General features: G+C 46.3%; 1 protein-coding gene and 1 pseudogene across 1 annotated transcript in view; one reads left to right on the forward strand and one right to left on the reverse strand.

Moving 5' to 3' along the window:
* The window catches only part of Gtpbp1 (GTP binding protein 1), a 26,772-nt gene extending 6,160 nt beyond the window's left edge, over positions 1-20,612 (reverse strand). The window contains exons 1-8 of the mRNA XM_010612851.3: positions 20,503-20,612; positions 18,512-18,623; positions 12,097-12,277; positions 11,244-11,592; positions 3,637-3,760; positions 2,703-2,817; positions 1,221-1,365; positions 936-1,118 (exon numbers count right to left, since the gene is read on the reverse strand). Coding sequence (XP_010611153.1) covers positions 936-1,118; positions 1,221-1,365; positions 2,703-2,817; positions 3,637-3,760; positions 11,244-11,592; positions 12,097-12,277; positions 18,512-18,623; positions 20,503-20,556 — 1,263 coding nt within the window. The 5' untranslated portion in view covers positions 20,557-20,612. The remainder of the gene's footprint in view (positions 1-935; positions 1,119-1,220; positions 1,366-2,702; positions 2,818-3,636; positions 3,761-11,243; positions 11,593-12,096; positions 12,278-18,511; positions 18,624-20,502) is intronic.
* LOC104854343 lies at positions 5,808-6,531 on the forward strand (annotated as a pseudogene).
* Positions 20,613-20,829: the final 217 nt, after the last annotated feature.

Consider the following 20,829-nt stretch of genomic DNA (forward strand, 5'->3'; position numbering starts at 1 on the left):
TTTTTTTTTTTTTTTTTTGGTACCAGGGATCAAACTCGGGACCTTGTGCTTGTGAGGCAAGCAGGCAGGGGGCAGAACCACTGAGCTACATCCCCGGCCCCACTTTTTTGGTGAGTGCCAAGGATCGAACTCATGACCTTGCACTTGGCGAGGCAGGCATGATGGCACTAAGCTAAACCCCTAGCCCTCCTAAGTGAAATAAGCTGGACACCCATGTTTAAACACTGCATTATTTCTCTGGTCTGAGAAACTAAAAGTGGTAAGGACCAAAATGTATAAAAGATATTGGAAAATGGGAAGAAAAAGTTTAAGTCAAGGTGAAGCGGGTAGGGAAGGAACAGGATAAAAATGGAAACAAAGCTTTTGTAAACAAGGAGGGGAAGAGGGGCTGAAGAGAGGGGAGGGGAATGGGAAAAAAGAAGCAAAATACATCACGTACAGTTACAAGTTCCCTATGATGAATGTTACTATGTATATCTAAAATGTCCACTAAAATAAAAAAAAAATTAATAAAATGAAAATGAAAAGAACTGGCATTTCAGCTGCTGGGCCTTGAGGGTTGGATGAGGAGCAAAGACAGACAGGCATGATTCAGGTGGGAGCATGAGTGATCACTGCAGGGAACACACACCATTTCATTTGGCTGTCAGGAGTTAGGGGACCCCTGAGCTAGCAAGGACCCCAAATCCCAGGAGACAGAAGACTGAATGGGAGTCAGATTCCTATGCACAGGGCCCAGCAGGGAGGCTTCTACATGACCTCAAAAGGGGCTCCAGAGGCTTGCGTTATGGGCAAGTTCCAGGGTCTCCTTACCTATAAAAATGAGCTCGGTAATTCCCACCCAGAACAGCCCCAAGGACCAGAAAGGGCAAAAACTGCCCAGCCAGAGCCTCCCACGATAGAGCTCAGGGGGTTCTGGCACTACCCACACTCACCTTCTTCAACGCGAAGGAGGCTGTCTGGCCCCCACGCACCTCCTTGACAGGCATGCGCTTGCGATGAATGGACTTGACCGCAATGGACAGGAAGTTACCCAAGGGGTCTGGGCCCAGCAGCAGTGTGTCATTCAGCTTGATCAGGCCCCGCAGTGTTGTCCCCGACACCACTGTCCCCACACCCTGTCAAGGAGAAGATGCCAATCTAGTAAGTCCACACCACAGACCAGACTCCTGATGCCCACCACACACCCACCCGACCCAGTCTTACCAGAAACCACTCACCGGGACAGAGTAGGTGTCATCGATCTGGAACTCGGCAGGCTCTTCCTCCCTGTAGCTGGTGCGGGGGGACAGGAGGTTGAGAAACATCTTCAGCAGATCTAGGTTCTCGCCTGTAACGTTAGAGATCTGGAATATTGGGCACATCCTAAGTGGAGGGGAAGAGAAGGAATAAAGGAGAGAGGAGCTCAGATGGCCAGCTCCTAACCTAACCTGCCAGCAACCCCACCTCTGACATCTCGACCCCTGCCCAGGCCCGAATCTCCCAGCCAGTCCTGCCCTGTGGCCTTCTTCCCTTAGTTTTGTCTCTGAAACCTGTCCCCTCCTGCGTCTTCCCTGCCACTGCCCTAGGCCTACTACTTCCTCAAGCACATACAGGCTTTAAATCCCAACCTGCGTTTCCATCACCAAGAAACAGCCAGAGTTCTTCTCCCCTCCCAAGAACTAGTGCTGTTCTGCCCCCATGCTTATGCTCACTCTGATCCTCCTTCCTGTACACCTTTCCTCTTATCCAACTGCCAACACTTCTCATCCTCCACAATTCATCTCAAATACCACTTCCCCCATGAAACCCTTCCTGGTGAGTCCTCTCAATCTCGGGAGCAGGAAAGAGCCTGTGTGTTTACCGTGCTATATCTGACTTTCTGTCACAGTCATCTAAATGGCCTCTATCTTCTCATCAGGGTGAAAGAAACCCCCTGAGATCAGGAATTACATTTCCCCATATTTCCTACAACAGAGCTTGCCCACACAGGGGACTCAGCAAAATTCCCAAGCTGGAGCACGGCTGTCTGTGCCCCCTCTTCTGGCCAACTGGTGGTACTGAGGACAGCACAGGGTAGAGGCACAGCAGGAAAAGCCAGGCTGCTTTGGGTCCTCTACACAGTAGACCAAGCCAGCAGGCAGATGGTTGCCAAGGAGGCCACAGCTCTGGCAAAGGCTTTAGCCAAGTTCAGCGTTACAGCAGAGGACCTCCAACTAAGCTGAACGCTTTGGGGATTGTGTTCAATACACCTCTGGACGAAGAACAACATCTAATAAAATTTTTATGGACTGAAAAGATCCATTCATGGTAAGTGTCTGTGATTAGTGACCTGGGACTGGAGAGCTTTCCAGAAACAGTAAAAGAAAATTAATAATCATGAAAATGCCTGTGTATCTGCTAGCCAGGCACAGTGCTAAGCACCCTAGATACAATTTCAAATACTCACAAAAGCTCTGCAGGGGAGTATTATTTCCATTTGACAAATGGGGACAATGAAGTCTCAGCAGGGATCTCAACCTCAGAGGCTGCATCTCAGAATACGGGTGACTTGACAGGCCTCTGGCAATACTGCTGTCCTGGGAGACCTTGGGCTATGACAGGAACCTTCTATTTCCTTCAACCCCTGACTAATAAGTGTCCATGAGACCTATGCCTGAATGACAGCCATTCTAGGACTGTCACTGGCCACAGCCCCGAAGCACATGCTGTCCACCCATCACCTCTCAGAGCTGAAGTTGGAGGCTGTAACAATCACATCATCCTTGCTCTGCACCAGCACAGGGATCTTCCGGCAGCCTGGAGACTTCAGCAGGCGCTGTAACAGCTTCAGGGTTTCTTAAAGGGCAAAACGGAACAGAATTATGGGGCACAGCCTTCTCTTTGGCCAGGATTCCAGGGCAGGACAGGCCCACTCGTTACTGATGCTAGCACGGGACAGACAGGTGAACCAGTGATAAATGCCACAATGCCTGGAGAAGCAAGAAGGAGGAGCAACATTGGGTAAGTATGAGCTGTGGAGTAGCAAGAGCACAGGTGAGGACTCTTTTCTAAGGCTGTGTGTCTGAAACCTGGTGGATTTCTCCAGCCTCTAGCAGACCTACATCCTACAGCCAAGTGATTCAGGGGTCCCTGAGAGGATCCAACGCTCTTCCCAAAATGCTCTGCTTCTGGGGAGAAAATCTCATCTGACAAAGAGATCTCTTGGGCCCTGAGAAGTCTGCAGAGGCCCTTGTGTGAGGACTATCAGCAAGACAATCTGCAACAATGAGGAAGACAGACATGGAGGCTGCTGCAACCCTGTGGGGCACTTGGTGGTAAAGGTCACCAGATCCTCTGCCCCAAGGCCTGGGTATATAACCGACTTGGATGGTACAGCCTGATGCCTGCCTCCAGAGTTATCGGAAAAGAGTACCAGGTTAGGGTCAGGACCCCACACCTAGAATCAGAAAGAACAAAGAACAGAGGAAAATTCTAGGCTATGCTTCAATCAAGAGCCAAACGGAAGGAAGAGGAAGAAGTTTCAGGGTAGACAGAAATTCAGGCCAAAGTCTGAGGTAGAAAGGGAAGACCCTGGGCTGAAGCCCTGGCAGCAGACTGCCCTGCAGATGCAGTGGGAGATGGAGGAGGCTGCTGCCCACTGGAGGCGGCACTCACCTTGCAGGATGTTGGCGGGACACATGTCAATCTTGGTGACCACCACAAAGACAGGTACATTGAGCGCCAACGCCAAGCCCAGGTGCTCCTTGGTCATCCCCACGATACCAGCATTGCTGCCCACCTGCCCAAGTACAGAAACGGACCATCAGGACAGGACACAGAGGCTGCTGTGAGATGGGCAGAGGGGCTCAAAGGCATCTACCAACAGAAGCTGGGCTGGGCACAGACCACTTTAACCCAGACTCAAGATGTGGGCCATCCAAACCTGAGGAGACATGTAAACAAGAGATAAGATAAAACCAGACAGTCTAGCTGGGCAAAGTGGTGCACAACCACAGTCCCAGCACTCAGGAGGCTGATGCAGGAGGATTGCTCTGGGTTCAAGGCCAGCCTGGGCCAACAGTGACTTCAAGACCAGCCTGAATTACAAATCAAGATCCTGTCTCAAAAACAAAAATAACAACAACAACAAAAAAAACAGGGCCGGGGATTTAGCTCAGTGGTTCCACAGCCTGCCTCACAAGCACAAGGACCTGAGTTCAATTCCCGATAAAAACAAAAACAAAAACAAAAACAAAAACAAAAAAACCCCAGAGTCTGGGGGTAAAACTGTCTATAGTCCTCAAAGTGTATTCAGTTTAACATCCCTGGCCCTCAGTTTCCTGCAAAAAAGATATAACAATCTACTTTCAATCTCAATCAAAACTACCAACAGCATTTCTCAGGGAGAGAAAATAATCCTAAAATTTCATATGGAACCAGAGGAGACCTAGAATAGGTAAAGCAATCCAGGTAACAAAAGCAAAAAAGAAGGCAACACAATCCCATACCTGAAGTTGTATCACAAAGTTATAGTGATTAAAAAGCATGGTAGTGGCACAAAATCGGACACAAAATGGGCCAGGCGTGGTGGCGCATACTTATAATCCCAGCACTTGGGAAGCTGAAGCAGGAGATCACTGTGAGTTTGAGGCCAGCCTGGGCTACACAGTGAGTTAAGTCTAGCCTGAACCACACAACAAGATCTAATCTTGAAAAACAAAATAAAACAAAAAAATCAGATATGTGGATCTATGGAACAGAATAGAGGAAGCAGAAACAACCCCAGGCACATTCAGCCATTTGGTCTTTGACAAAGGGACCAAAAACCTACACTGGGGGAAGACAGCCTCTTTAATAAGTGGTGCCGTGGATATCAACATGCAGAAGACTGAGTCTAGACCCATATGTCACACTATGTACTAAACTACAATCAAAATGGGTAACGGTGTAAATGGTAAAATAGAAACAATCTGCTGAAAGATAAAACAAGTAGCCGGGCATTTAACTCAGTGGTTCTGCCGCCTGCTCTGCAAGCCCAAGGTCCTGAGTCCGATCCCTGGTACAAAAAAAAAAAAAAAAAAAAAAGATAAAACAAGTACAACTCTTGAAAGTATAAGTGTAAGGGGCTGGGGATGTACCTTAGAGGCATCCCTGCCTGACAAGCACAAGGTCCTGAATTCAATCCCCAGTACCCCCAAAAAAACGAAAGTATAAGTGTAGGCAAGCATTTTCTGAACAGAATCCCAATGGCAAAGAAATACTACTGAGAATAAATAAATGTGATCATATCAAATTAAAAAGCTTCTGCATAGCAAAACAAGTAACCAAACAGAGTGAAGAGAAAACCTACAGAATGGGAAAAAAATATCTGTCAGCTACTCCCTGGACTGAGGACTAACATCTAGAAAATACAAAGAACTCAAAAAAATTAGACCTCCCCCCAAAAAGAAAGACCCAATCAAAAAAATGGGAGCTAAATGAATAGACACTTCTCAGAAGTACAAACAGCCATAAATACATGAAGATATGTTCAATATCCCTGGCCAGTAGAGAAATGCAAATTAAAACAACACTGAGATTCCATCTCACTCCAGAAAGAATGGCCATCAAAATCAAACAGGGCCAGGGATTTAGCTCAGTGGTGCTGCCACCTGCCTCGCAAGCACAAGACCCCAAATTCAATCCCTGGTACCAAAAACAATCAAATAACAAATGCTGGCAGGGCTTAAGGAAAAAGTGGTGGGAATGTAAAACAGTACACCAACTGTGGAGACCAGTGTAGAGACTCCTCAAAAACAAAACAGAAGGACGAGACAGCGCCCCGTCCCCACAGAACCCATTGCAAAATGGACGAGGGCTTTCCCCTGGACCTCATGCCAGGAAGCATTCTCCAGGACCCCGCTTTCCTGGGAGATTTCTTGACCATCAAAAGCAAGGAAGGATATGATAGAAGGCCCATGGACATAACTCCTTTAGAACAAAGGAAATTAACTTTTGATACCCATGCATTGGTTCGGGATTTAGAAACTCATGGATTTGACAAAGCACAAGAAGAAACAACTGCATCAGTGTTAACCACTTTATCTGTCAGCCTGGACACTCTATAAGGAAGTCATTCAGGCACAACAGGAAATAACAGTTGAACAGCTAATGGCTCATTTGGATTCTATTAGGAAAGATATGGTCATTCTTAAAAAAAGTGAATTTACAAATCTGACAGCAAAGAATGAGAAAATGAAAAATGAATTAGATCAAGTTAAACAATAACTGATACATGGAACTAACCGAATCAGAGCGGATAATAAATTGGACATCAACCTAAAAAGGAGCAGAGTAACAAATACGCTTACAGATCAAGAAAAGCAACTTAGGGAAGCAGCCACAGAATTCACCACAAAGGATACCCAAACCAAGTGTTCAGAGACCAGTAATAAAACCGATACTGAAATTGCTTCCTTAAAAACACTGATGGAGTCTAACAAACTTGAGACAATTTGTTACCTTGAAGCCTCAGTGTTTACTTGCTTGGCAATAGCTTTGGGATTTTCTCCATTCTGGAAGTACTGCTAATGCTGCTACCATGGCTGCTAATGACTTCTTAGAAAACTACCCCGAAACACATTTTCTTTCAACACTGTCAGTTGCTGAAGAAATTTATTACAAGATTATCAAAGTATATACAAACTAGAAAAATATTTCAGGTATTTCAATTTGATTTTGTCTTTGTTTTTGGAACCAGAATTTTCTTGTGTTTGAACAACTTTGTAAATAAAATTTTGTTATCTGCTGGAAACAAATGAAATAAAAAGGAATTCATTTGACACAGCTACTCCCCTTTTAGGTATCTTCCCAGAAGGGTTAAAAATCATCATATTAGAGGGACACATGCATACTCATATTTACACAATTTATAAAAGTTTAATCTTGGAAATGATCTATATGCCCATCAGCAATGAATATTTAAGGAGAATGTAGTATTTATATAGAATGGAATACTACTTTGCCACAAAGAAAGATAAACGAGGCATTTGTAGATAAATGGAGGCACTCTGAGCCATAATATTAAATGAAAATCAGACATACAAGCTTAAATATTGCATGGTTTCTGTGAGAAACCAAAACTACAAATAAAGATCAAAGTCAAAGATAAATAATAGGAAGTAGGGAAATCTTTCTCAAATGTTAAGGAGGACAAGAGATGGAAGGAGATGGGAGAGGAAAGGGGAATGGAAAAAAGAGAACTGAAGAGAAAAAATGGAAATGGAGCTTTGGTAAATGGGAAGGGGACCAACAATCGGAGGAACCAGAGAGGGAAGGGGGTAGAGTTCAGACATGTCTGTTATATGCATGTACCACTCCCCATGACAGATGTCATCTTTATGTACCGCAAACACATAAAGAAATCTCTCCTTGAGAGAGGCTTACATGTCTTAGTATCCATGAAACATCCAGCACACAACTAGCATGAGCTAGGTGTGCTTACAATGGCAGCAGTTACTGTTACTATTCCTTCTGGTAACATTTAATGTCTTCAGTATCACCAGGAAGGCTGGTTGCATAAATTAGGGGCAAGTGTACAAAAAAGAAACTTTCCTTTTCTTTTTGATAATGATGACAGAACCCAGGACCTTCAAAGTGAGTTTTTTAGTTTTAGACAGCGTCTAACTGGTCCCTAATTTGCCCAGGCTTCACTTGGGCTTGAACTTGCAATCCTCCTGCCTCAGCTTCCCAGAGTGCTGGGATGACTATGCCTGGCTGAAATGCTTATCTTCAGATAAGGGTGGGTTACCTATTTAGGAGACACCGTCTCTTTGTAGTCCAGGCTGACCTTGAACTCTCAGCAACCCTCCTGCCTCTGTCTCCTGAGTGCTGGGTTACAGGCATGTGCTACCATGCCTAGCAAGGGTTAATCTTTAAAATATGTTTTTTAAGGGAAAAACAAAAACAAAACAAATAAAAGAAACAGGGAAATGTACACAGTATGTATCATAAAAAGGTGAGCAGGCTGCAGATACAGCACAGTTGGTAGAGTGCTCGCCTAGCATATTAAGGTCCTAGGTTACATCTCCCGCACCAAAAAAAGACAAATGCTGCTGAATCATGAGTTGAAAAAGTAGTTATAACATGAGACATTTGAGGAATATATTAGAAAATATACAGATTAGACCTTGGAGGACACTAAGGAACTATCATTCTTCATTTTTTTCACCGCAGTAATAGGAGACAGGTCTTACTTTTAGGAGTTATGTGCTGAATTATTTGATGGATAGGGTCACCATCATTTCCTTGCAATTATTTCTTGGCCTTTTGGCTAAGATCAAGTATATAACCTACTTGCAAATGATTCAGTCAGAAAAGAAAATATACACACATACACATACACATACGCACCGTGCACGTCGATTATTGCTGACTCTACATAGCAGGTGGGCTTATGACATTCATTATACCACTCTTTCCATTTATCTGCACATTTGAAATTAGAGGGAGAGAACACGCAGTTTTGCTGGCATGAGTACAGGTATCAACAGCACATACGCAAACTACAAACACTAGTTGCCTCTGGCAGAAAACTAGAAAGAGGAGGAAGGGAAGCTTTTCACTGTCCCCTAGTGCCTTTTATCTAGTACTCCGTGAACACATTACTTACTACAATAAAATTAAGTTACAAAAAAAGCGTGCTGTACCAACCCACGGGGCTGTCATGTTGTCACACTGCAAGAACTCACTTGTGTGCTATCAGAGCCCGCAGGGTGTCGAACCCCGCTGCTGCTGCTGCACCCGTTCCCTTCCCTCACCAGGATATCCACCTGCCGGAATGCACGGCTTCCTCCTGACTTCCCCACCTGCCCATCCAGCTCAGAATGGCTTCTGCTCTTCCTAAGCTGCAGAAGAGAGTGCTCTGCTCTATTGCTCTGTTGGGTACATACTTTTCTTTAAAAACAAAACAAAACAACTTTTCCTGGAAATTGACTGCCATGGAGCAATAATGAAATATTTCATTGTTTTTCATATAAGTTTTCAGGTTTGGGTCACGGCTTATAAAGTGAGACATGAACATTGTGTCTGGGGAGAAGATAATTCTATTCAACAGTCTTATTTACTTCAGCTCAGTTAGATAAATATTTTTATTTTATGAAGAACTAGAAGAGAGGAGTTTTATATCACAATTTTCATATCACATTAAAAAGTGATTAGTACACGTTCACAGTACATAATGATTACATTCACCATGGGAGCTGGTGCGTGTACACATTTTTCTTCCCTTCCTCCCACCTCTCCTTCATCTCATATTTCCCTAAACATCTGAAAAAAGATCTTCTATTTATCTTGTTTTACTCTGCATATATATATATATATATAAAAAAAACATTTTAAATTTCTCATATAAGCCACGCAATGTTTAAGCTTGTGTGTCTGATTTATTTCACTTAATATTGTGCTCTCAAGTTGTATCCATTTGCCCATGAATGCCTCGAGTTAATCCTTCTTTATGTCAGAGTAGTACTCCGTTGTTTTACAAATACCACATTTTCTTTAGCTATTCGTCTGTTGACGGGCATGTAGGCTGTTTCCGAGATTAAGCTATTATGAATTGTGCTGCTATACACATGTGTATGCATGTGTCCCTATCATATGACTTTCAGCTCTTGGAAAGATACCTAGAAAGGGAACAGCTGGGTCAAATGGAACTTCTATTGTTAGTTTTTTGAGGAATATCCACTATGATTTCCATAGTGGGTTTATTAATTTACATTCCCACCAACAAGGCGATGGGTTCCTTTCCCCTCATCCTCACCAGCATTTGTAGTATTATTTTGTTAATTCAAACAAAAATACAAAAGAAAACCGCTTACTTTTATTTCTTTTTGTTAAACTGGTGATTGAACCCCGGACCAGACCGCATGCCTTCTAGCTAGGCAAGCACTTTACCCGAGTTACATTCTGGGCCCCAGTAGTTTTTGTTTTGTGGTTGGGGGGACTTAACCCAATGAGTGCTGAGCTACATCTTCAGTTTTTTCTGTACATTTTATTTTGAGACAGGGTTTCACTAAGTTGTCCAGGCTGGCCTTGAACTTGTGATCTTCCTGTCTCACTCTCCTGAGGAGCTGGGATACAGGTGAGCACCACCTACTGGCTCCTAACACTTACTTTAAGTGGTTTCTATAACCATCTTAAGAGCAACTGCCTACATAAACCCTACGGATCTTCTACTGGGTCTCACTCCTACACTCTCATTCCTCAGTCTAGAGAACTAGTGATGGCTCTTCAGTGTTCTAAGAAATGCGAGAAGAAATCGTGCCGAGAGCCCAAGAACCTCAGGCAGAGTGAGTGCATTCACGCCACACGTCTGTCTCCCTCTACTGCTCTTGTGTGGGGAGCTGGCCTGAGGACTCTTGTTTGTGGGGCAACTTGAGCAAGTGTGCTAGGAACAGATGCTTGTGTTTACCACACTTATTAACATGAGCAGCTGAGGAACTAGGAATGGGGAAGTGCTTTGGGAAGGACTTGCCAAAGGCAAACATGTTCCATCCTGCACTAGTGCACCCTTCTTGTCATCCCTCCATTCTTCCCTCCCTCCCTCGCAAAGGCTAGAAGCTTTGTGCAGAGGGCTGGGGCCTCACCATTCCCACTCTGTCCAGGAATGAAGCTCAGCAACAGGAAACGCAGCAAGGGGAGCCCTCCGTCTCTCTCTTTTGCAGTGAATCTAATGACAAGCTGCTCAAAAATCAAATCACACCAAACTGTAAGCTCTCTGGGAGCCCCAGGATGGCCTGGTCCTGCTGTGCCATCAGGTGAACACAGCGCCAAGCACACAGGAGCGACCCCACAGGGGCCTGTGCCCTGGCCAACACTGCCCCTCCTGGCCTCTGAAGACGCCACCTCGGGCCTCCTGACTGATGCCCACTCCTCCTGATGTGAAGCACTGCCCTCCATGTCTTCCCCAAGCCTCCCCTCCTCCAAGCACCCAAATGCTCTAGAAAAACACTTCTAAAGGCAGTGAGTCAATCCCAGGAGAGATTTTCTTCTGTGTCTCTGAAAAATACGAGAAGTCTGCAAATTACACTGTGGTTTTACCAAGAGAACCCCTTCCTGGCCTAATGTAGGGAAGAGGTCACGTTCATCCCTGAGAAGGCCATGGTGCTCAGAGGACTGGGCACTGAGACCCCAAACTAGCCATCCTTACCTAGTGTTGAGTTTCAAAGCAGGAGGCCTCAGCTGCTGACCAATCCCAGGCCCCGGCATGTGACTCCCCTCCCCCACAAGCATCTCACACTTACCATAAGCATGCAGAAGTCAGGCAGGTGGCCGGTCATGCCAAAGACAGTGGTCTTCAAGTACTTCTCATGGCCAGCCAGATCGATGAAGGTGATCACTTTAGTGGACTTCTCACAGATCTTTGTCCACTCCAGGCTGCCACCATGGCTGTCAGGCTTATTTACCACATTGCCTTCACTGTCGAAGCCCAGAATGTCATTGCCCACGCTGCTGGTACGACCAGATTCAATCTCATGTTTGTGGCGGAAGAGCTTCTGGCGGGCAAAGCCTCGGCCATTGTCCAGCTCCCCATGTGTCAGGACCCCCAGAAGTGTGCTTTTGCCGGCATCCACATTGCCTACAACTGCTACCCTGTGTGCACATGGACCCACATATCAGCGTGAGATTAGTGGTGAAGAGACAACTTGGAGCCCAGAAATTGGACCTCCAAGTCCAGGCTCGCCCCTGCAGCCCTCAGCTCACCACTCTTCCTCCTCTTGTATAAGCCCCTGGAAATGTTCCTAGAGCTGCATCCAGGGAGTAAGAAGATGGTCAGGGGTCCCAGGGTCCCTTAACAGCTATCTTCCCTAACTCCCCCAGGCCCTGGGCTTCGGGCCTCACAGGCTGATGGGAGAGAAAATGCAGCCCACAGAACACATGGCTGGGCCTCTCCCACTCTTCCCAGATGGAACTATTCAGGGACAGGAATGCAGACAGAACAGAGCTGTCACGACCCTGGGCACACTTTCCCCATCTCAGGAAGGGAAAAGAAGGGAAGGGATTCTATCGTCGTGGGTTCTATCACTGGTGTCTGTGACACTGTAGCCCCCAGGGTCATGCACTAGGGAGCCCTGAAATGTTCTGAGGCCTCCTCACCTGACCTCCAAGAAGTCATTGTCTCCTACTCGTTTCCGGACCAGGTAATCACGTACACGGCCACCGGCTTCTTGGCGCTCCCTCAGGAGGATGACATCGGCCTCTATCTGTTCTGCCATGCTCTTCACTGTGGCGTAGGAGGCCTCCATATCAGCTTCGCTCAGCCCATACTCAGTTCCATCTGGTGACAAGAGCCCACACATCAGCAGGAGAGAGAGTTCTGACCAACCAGCCTGCCAACATGCCAGCCAGTCCCACTCACCTAACAAAGGCCCACCGGGCACTAAAGAAGAACACACACTCTCATCTGACAGACTTAGGACAAGACAGTGCCAGCACCTTCCATCAACCTGGGCACTGGGCAATTCATTCAACAAGCATTGAGACTTTCTTAGGTTTTGTGCCAAGTCTCATGCTTGGTGCTGAAAATACAGGTGCCCTGAGCAAGCTCGTGCCCCTGAGGGTCAGGCAACAAATTAATTACTGTACAGCTTGAGTGCTATGCTATAGACCTGGATGGAGAGAAGAGAAGCACAGCCCAGGGAAGTGAAGGGAGGCTTGCAGGTGCTGACCGGAGGCAGGGTGACAAATGAGCCCGTGAGAAAGGAGAAAGGATAACCACCAGAGTAGCAGAGCATGAACCGTGGCAGATCATGGCACATCAAGGAACCAGGAAGTGGTGTGGGGGAGCAGGACAGGGAACATGGAGTGGCAGGAAAGCACACAAGAGGTGGAAGCCTGCAGATGGGCATCAGAGAGAAGCAGGACTACTTTAGTACTGGGCTATGGGAAGCCTGGGGGTCAGACACAGGAGTAACCTGAGATCAAGGTGGACCAGAAAGGCCTCCCAGGGAGCAAGTAAGAGGCCAGAATGGGGAAGCCAGGGAGGAAGTCATTCAAATAGAATAAGCGAGCCAGGCGCACAAGAGGAAGGAGGGAAAGGGAGGGTCTTAGGATTATTTTACAGATAGACTGAGCTGAGGTGGCTCAGCTGAAATGTCCAGCAAGTAGCTGAAAGAAGGCGTCTGAGCCCAGGATGAGGAGAGGCAGACAGAGGGCAGGCTGAGCAATGCAGGATTCAATTCCCACCCTAGCTCCCTCTGCCCTTCCCCAGGCTCCTCCCAGGCACTCCCTCAGCAGCTTCTCTCCCCTTCACCCCCTCCCAGCCGCTCCCTTCTTCTCTCCGCCCCTCCTCCCAACCAAGAAAAAAGCCACACCCTCTTCCCTTGCAGGGAGCTACCATCTCTGGGCTCTTCCTTTGACCGTGGAACATCTCAAGGGCCTGATCAGCCACCGCACTTGCTCTGAGCTGACCGCTCCTGAAGAAAGTGCAGCTTGCAGACGTCACAGTGACCTTCCAGCCACTCTGTCCCATACCCGTTTCTCCAGCCCTAGAGCATTCTACGTGGCTGGCCACACGGCCCTTCCTTCTCCCACCCTGCCTGCCTGCCCCTCCCTCCCCTCCTGATGTGCCTCTCTCCCTGTCATCTACCGATGGGCCTTCTCTCTTTCTCCTAACCCTCCCCAGTCAGGCCCCATGGCACAATCTGTAGTCCCAGATACACGGGACACAGGAGGACCAGAGTTAGAGCCCAACCTGGGCAGCTTAGCAAAACTCTAGCTCAAAAAAGAAAGAGAAAAGAAATTAACATTCCCCTTAGCCATTCCGTTCTGTAGCTCCAGCTGTCATCTTGTTGATTTTTTTATTTAAGACAGGGTCTCATTACATAGCCCAGGATGGCCTCAAGCTTGCTGTGATCCCCCTGCCTCAGCCTCCTGTGTGCTGGGATTACAGGCATGCATATGCCACCATGCCATTTCAACTGCCATTCTGAAAACAACAAAACATTCACTTCTAGTCCCACCCCCTTCCCTGAGCTGTATACTTAATGCCCAAGGGCCTGGAAGACAACTCCAGAAGTCAGATACCCAAACTCAATCACCAGTAAGTAAAGTGATATCTACACAGCACTATAGACCCCTCACCCCCAGGGGGTGAGGTAAACAAGCAAGGGGAACAGAGGGGCCAACCTGGAGCCTTTCTTCACTGGCTCCACTTTCTGCACTCCCTATTCCTTCCAGCCATCCAAGCTTAACTCTACAGCTCACTCGGGCTGATTCAGTTCTTTACCTTCCCTCTTTCTCTGCTGTCTACCCACTACCACTGCTGGACACAGCCATTACTCTACCCAAATCACCACAACAGACTCTTAATTTGTCTTTGCAAATTCAGTCTCTATTCCTTCCTCCATCCTATATAACCCACGAGCTTTAAGCTCCTAAATAAACACAGCTCTGATGCTGTCACTTTCACATCAAAACTTCTGAATGGCTTTCCACCCCCAGCAGCATTCTAGCCTCTTCCAGTTTTTTTTTTTTTTCAGTACCAGGGATCAAACTCAGGACCTTGTGCTCGCCAGGCAGGCACAGCGCCAGAGCTACATCCCCGGCCCTACTACCATCTCTTAAGGGCCTCACCAAGTTAATCCACACCTCCTCCTCAATCTCCCTCGGTACACTCTGCCCCAGCGCCAAGTGGCCAGTCCTCTCCTCCCCTGGGTTCCCAGCATGGTCCCAGCTCTGCGCCTTTGCTCACGGATTTCCTATCCCATGCAGCCAGTCAGTACATCTCCTCCTGGCAAGGTCCCACCACTCTGCTCAGAGGCCACGCACATGTTTGCCTCCCTTAGAGTGCTTGGCACATACTACCTTGAGCAAAAAGTGTTCTGGACCATGCCCTGCCCCCCATAGAAGAGTATCTTAAGGGTGGGGACCATATCACAACCATTTCTTGATGGCCCACACAGGGTGGCTTTCCCATGTCACATCCTCAAATGTCTATAAAATGTGAAACAAACTAGCCAAGAGGGAGCGCTGGGGTTAGAGTTTTAAATGCACAGCCAAATGGGCTCCGAATATCTCCTGGGTTAGAGAAGGGCTTGGAAAAGTGTTCCTAAGGGGAAGCTAGAGAGGCTGCCATTCTCACCACACTCTCAGTTCTACCCATCCTCCCCTGCCACCCTCTGTATAACAAAAAGCAGTGTCAGGCCAGGGATGTAGCTCAGTGGCACTGTGAGTGCCTGGCAAGTGCAAGGTCCTGAGTTCAATCTTTGATTCCACACACACACAAAAAAAGATGCACTGCCTTCAGGTCCTGTTTCACACCACAGGCCATTGCCAATGTCACCTTGTCCACCTGTGGGTTCTCAGTGGTTCATATTACCCTTCAGCATGCATCACATCCCTTATTCCAGGAGTGGAGACAAGGCCTAAGAAGAAGAGCCACAGCGCCCCTATTACTGAAGGCCTATCCTTAGCCATGTCTGGCCCTAATCATATTTCCATCCTGCCAGCTCATTTACCTTTCTTATAAGCATCTGTCTGCTGCAAGGGCTGCCTACACTTTGGAGGATAAACATCTAACCTCTCTGGCACGACACTCAATGACCCTCCAGATGGGGCCCTGTCTACCTGTCCAGTCTCCTCTCCTGCCACTCTCACCTTCCCAGATCCCCCAGGCCTGGTCCCCACTGCATCTATGCCTCTGTGCGTGTGGCTTCCTCTGCCTGCTGGCCACTGATTCCATTCACCTGCAAACTTCTGCTCATTCCTTAGAGTCAACCCCAGCAGCAGCATCTCTGGATAGCCTTTCCTACTCCCCACACACTTAAGCCCCCTCTTGGATCCAGCACTTTCAGTGGAGCACCTGGCTCTTAGAAAGTCATCACTTAGTATTCAAGAAATGAACAGGGGTTTGTTTTTGTTTTGGTACCAGGGATCGAACTTGGGATCTTGCACTTGTGAGGCAGGTGGCGGCAACACTGAGCTAAATCCCCACCCCTGAACAAGGTTCTTTTTGAAAAAAATCTCATGATAAAAAACTACAACCTGGGATCCTAAGCAATTATTATGGTAACTACTACACTCACAAATGTTTATATGCCATTAATAAGAGATTTCCTTGAATTCTTACTACTTAATCTTCACTATTGGACCAAGGTCTAGGTTCTAGATTCAGTCACATTTTCAGACAAAGAGAAAAGTCAGCAGGCCAACAGATTTGCCAGGCTCCAGACCCTCACCTACTAAGGTGCTAATGCCTTGCCTCCTTCTGAAATGACCACTTTAAATTAAGAAGATATACATCAAGAACACATTCCTCTTTAATGCTCATAATTTCTTAATGTCTAATATATCCATTCTCTGAGGCAGTGATGGAGATATCATTATCCCCATTTTATGGAAGAAGCACAAGAGAGAGAGGTGACATACCAAGGACACATAGGACATCAATGATGAAGCCATCTTCTGGGGGCCAGCAACTGGTTGAGTCCTCTGTCTGATGCTTAACTTGTTTAACTAGTTCTGATCTCTTTCTGTCTCTAAAGAATTCCAGCAGGAAGAAGTCACTGTGAATCTAACAGCATGCAACTGGTAGATGAGAGGATAATGCTTAGGTGTGTAGGAGATGGGCTAATGACTGTGACATCTTCTTACGCTTTGCAACAGAAGGGTTAATTAGCAATGTTGCCAAGGCCTGGTAAAACACAGAATCTACATTAAAGGATGAGAGGAAAGAAGATTCTTAAGAATCTGGATCTTGAGCGGGGGATTTAACTCAGTGGTTCCGCCACCTGCCTTGCAAGCACAAGGACCCGAGTTCGATCCCCGATACCACAAAAAAAGAATCTGGATCTTCAAAGACCAGTCCCAATACTGGTCAAAACTGACCTTTACGTGGTTTCTGAAATTCTGCAAGTTTCTGAAATTCTACAAGTGATCTTTGAGTAGTTCATCTTATTACAGTGGGCTAGAAGTGTACCTGACAAGCTGCTTTTCTTTTTGGTACCAGGGATTGAACTCAGGACCTTATGTTTGTGAGGCAGGCGCACCACTGAGCTAAATCCCCAGCCCAAACAAGCTTTTCAAAGGCTAGCAATGATTTCTCAGTCATCAAGTTGAACAGCCTTTTCTGAATTCGACACTGTTGCTGTGTTGGCCATTTGCCCTCTGCATCTTTAGCACTTGACAAAGCTGACCAATCCCTCCCTTTCCCAACATGCAACCTCTCAGTTTGCCTATCTCTCTGCCCATACTTCTTTTAGCTGATAAGACTCATAACTGGAGAAGTGGCATCCAGGATAGGAAAGAACAGAGATAGAAAGGACAGTTCAAAAGACAGGATGCACTATTTAGAGCGCAAAACCTTTTTCCTTTTGTCACTCTTGTAGCAGTTCCAGAGAGTATTTTCTCCTGAGGTTATTTGTGTATACTATGTACCATCTTTTCTTCTTGGGGTACAAACCATACCTTTTGGGGGGTGCTAGGGATTGAGCTCAGCGCCTGGCACATGCTAGCCAAGTGCTCTATCACAGAGCTATACCCCCCAGGGCCAGGGACCAGATTTTAAGTATCCAAAAGAGCTTTGTAACAAGCCATGTAAGATATTTACTAGATCTAGTTCAAATTGTTAAAAATAATTTTGAGATCTCCTCAGCCTTAAACTCAGACTACAAAAGAATTATAACCTGACTTTACAAAGCCTATACTGAGCAAAGAAAACTGTTCCCTTAATGAATTCAAACCCATCCTGGGCTTTCCACAAAGATGACAAAGACAAGTGCTAGTACAGGCTGAATTCATAACTGTTAACAATCTCAGCTGTCATGTCAGCAAAGATATGGTAATAATGGAGAGAAAGGTAAGCGGGCCTTGTACTGGAGGGTATGAACTAGGAGTACTGGGGTGGGGGCGTCTCATGATATAATCTGGGATTCTGTCACAGGGGCTGCATTCCTCTGAAACTAGAGGCTGTGATACAATGAATAAGCAGGTTGGAGGACAATAACCAACACAGTCATAAGCTTACATGTCTGAAAGGACCAAGTGAAGAGTAGAGGGGACGTCTGTCATAATAGCAGACTGAGTGGTCAGTGTGGTCTGGGTAAGTGGCTTGACTGAGACAGATTCTGGACTTCTTTTTCTTGCTGACATCAGAAAGAATCACAGTTTCTTTGATGGGCAGGAGAAAATAGCAATGGGAATCCATAAACAGGGCTCAGAGGGGAGACCTGGAGCTGCCCAGGGCAAGTTTAATTCTAGACCTATGACTTGCTCTGTCACCTTGGACAAGAAGTTTCCTTGCTTTGTGCTTCACTTCCTTTTATGCACATGGGGAGTGCTGAGGTAGAAAGGAAGCATCTGTAGAACTGCTCAGAAAGAGAATATTTAAGTGTAAACACATCATGCTTTCTAAGGTAGCAACTGACATTTTCTCTATTCATTATGTCCTCCAAATAGCTCTACAGATACTAAAGCAACACTGCAACTCAGACACATGAGCAGAAAGTTGATAAAGAGATAAAAAGTGCTCTAAATAATTGTTAAAAATAAATGAAAGGAAAACTATGCTCACCTGATCCCTGCCCAATGACATATATGGTCTCTCCGCATCCCTCGTCCATCCTCTCCCACATCTGCCGAAGTAGGCTGTCATACTGCTCTGATGTAGGGCTCACTAGAACCAGCTAGAAGAGAAACCAACAGCCTTAGGACCACACTTACTACAGAGCACCACAGCCAACAATGATCAACAACCTGACCAGAGACCCTGACAGCACCCCACAGCGCCCTGACTGAGGGGAACTGCACAGCCCCCTTATGCCCTCTCTGCATCTCCTTCAACAGTCTTGAATGACCCAGGTAATGAATGAGGATGTCTGAGCTATGGCCCACAGCAGAAAAGACCAGGACCCAATCAACTGAGAATCTAGCATGGCGGGAAGAAACTGATGAGCAGCACTTTACACCTACATGCCAGTCTTTTACCTGCAGTTTGTACCTGGAAATTCAATGACAAAGATCTCATGTACAGCCATGCCCTCCACCCACAGGCCAACCAAGGAATTCTGCTCCACCTTATCTTAGTCCTTTTTACTATTAGGGGAACAGTAGTGGAACTTCATCTTCAACTAAATGTCAATACCACTGAGATGAGTATTAACACCATAGCTGTATAAGCGTCAGTTGATAACATTATGGTATCAACCATTCTTTTGTGGAAGCCACTCACCAATAGGCATGTCAGACCTCATTTTCCTGTGCGACCTTGGACAAGGAACTTAATGTCTCTGAATCTCAGATTTTCAAATTAGAAAATAGAGATAATACTACCTTGCATCCTACAGCCTCTGTAAATACCACGTAAATAACATGTAAAGCATCTAGTCCGCACCTCAGTACATGAACATTACAAAGATCTCTCCATCCAATCATATCTTTAAAATCTCCTTGCATGGAACTTGCCATCACTGTTCACTAATTGTTTCTCCTTTTGGAAACTCTTAGAGCCTTAGGTCCCCATATTCAATTATAGTAAGGATATAATGTCTAACATCTAATCTTTTCAGGATTTAATCTAGTCAACCCATCCTTTCTCTCCTCCATACAGGTCAATTTTCTTTTCAGCATCATCGGTCCACCTGTTTCTATATGCAAATACATACAACGTATCATATAGACATATATCTTCTCAACTTTAAAATCTCGGGGATTTCCTTAGCTATGTGGTGAGGTAACACCTCCCTAACCATGAACATTAAATAAGCAGGCTCTGCAACTTCTCACTGTGTTTTCAGGTTTCTTCAGCACCATGACTATGTACTGACATCCAGCTGGTCCACTCCAGCCAGATGCCTACCTTAGAACTTCTCAAGGTGACTCATCAGAGCTTGTGTAGTAAGTAACCTGGATGCTGCCTGGGCCATAGTACCTCACCTATTTTCCCTCCGACTATCTCCAACCTCTGCCCTATTATGGCATTAGAGGCACCAGAAAGGACCACTGTGACAAACAGGACCCAGTTGATTTCCAAGTGCTCAGCTGAGACTAGGAGAAAGAACAGTTGAAAAACTTAGGTTGCAAGGAAAGTTCTCTTCAGTTTAGGGCCAAGTTTCATGCCGTTTTGCCATCACGAGCTACAAAAAGTCACAAGCATTTTCAAAGTTTTGATAAAATCTCTATTGTATCTATCTTACAACAGGTACTGGTGTTCATCAGTTGCTATTTAATCCGCACAGGGAATTACTGTATCCAGTTCACTTCAAATATTTACTGAGTCGCCAGTACAGACCAGGTGCTTACTAATCGTCTCAACACATGCTTTTAATTTTTGCAATGAATTTGCATTTAAGATGAGTAGCTGAAGAACTGAAAAGTTAAGAAATTTTCCCAAGGTCAAGGAGCCTTTTAAATGGCAGAGCAGGAAAAGGAACCCACTCCTGTCTGACTCTCAAATTGGCATTCGTTACTTTATCGACGTTAAGCACCTTCAAAACACCAGTCACCTCATACTTTTTCCTTCTCCACAGTTCTAAGCAGATGGATAAGCCCTTAATTCTTGCCTACCTTCTCAAAAGCTCGGAAGGCACTATTTAAAACGTCCTTCATTACTCCACTCATACAAGACAGGCTCCACTCCCAGATGGTGAGATTCTGGGTCGTGCCCCTCTATCCATTTTGTTTTGGGTGGACTCACAAAGTGGACGTCCCTCGGACACATCCTTCTCCGGGCTGACCGACTGCTTTCTGTTTCTTTTCCTGAGACCAGGAAGGGACGCGTCGGCCAACCCAGCCTCCCCTCGGACTGTCATCCCGAGCATCCCGCCCCCCACGTCCCCACTACCTCCACGTCCCCAGCCCAAGCCACCTGGACCCCCAAGCCGTCCAGGAGGC

Source organism: Fukomys damarensis, unplaced genomic scaffold, assembly GCF_012274545.1.
Source record: "Fukomys damarensis isolate Sample0158 unplaced genomic scaffold, DMR_v1.0_HiC HiC_scaffold_19, whole genome shotgun sequence".
Lineage (NCBI taxonomy): Eukaryota > Metazoa > Chordata > Mammalia > Rodentia > Bathyergidae > Fukomys > Fukomys damarensis.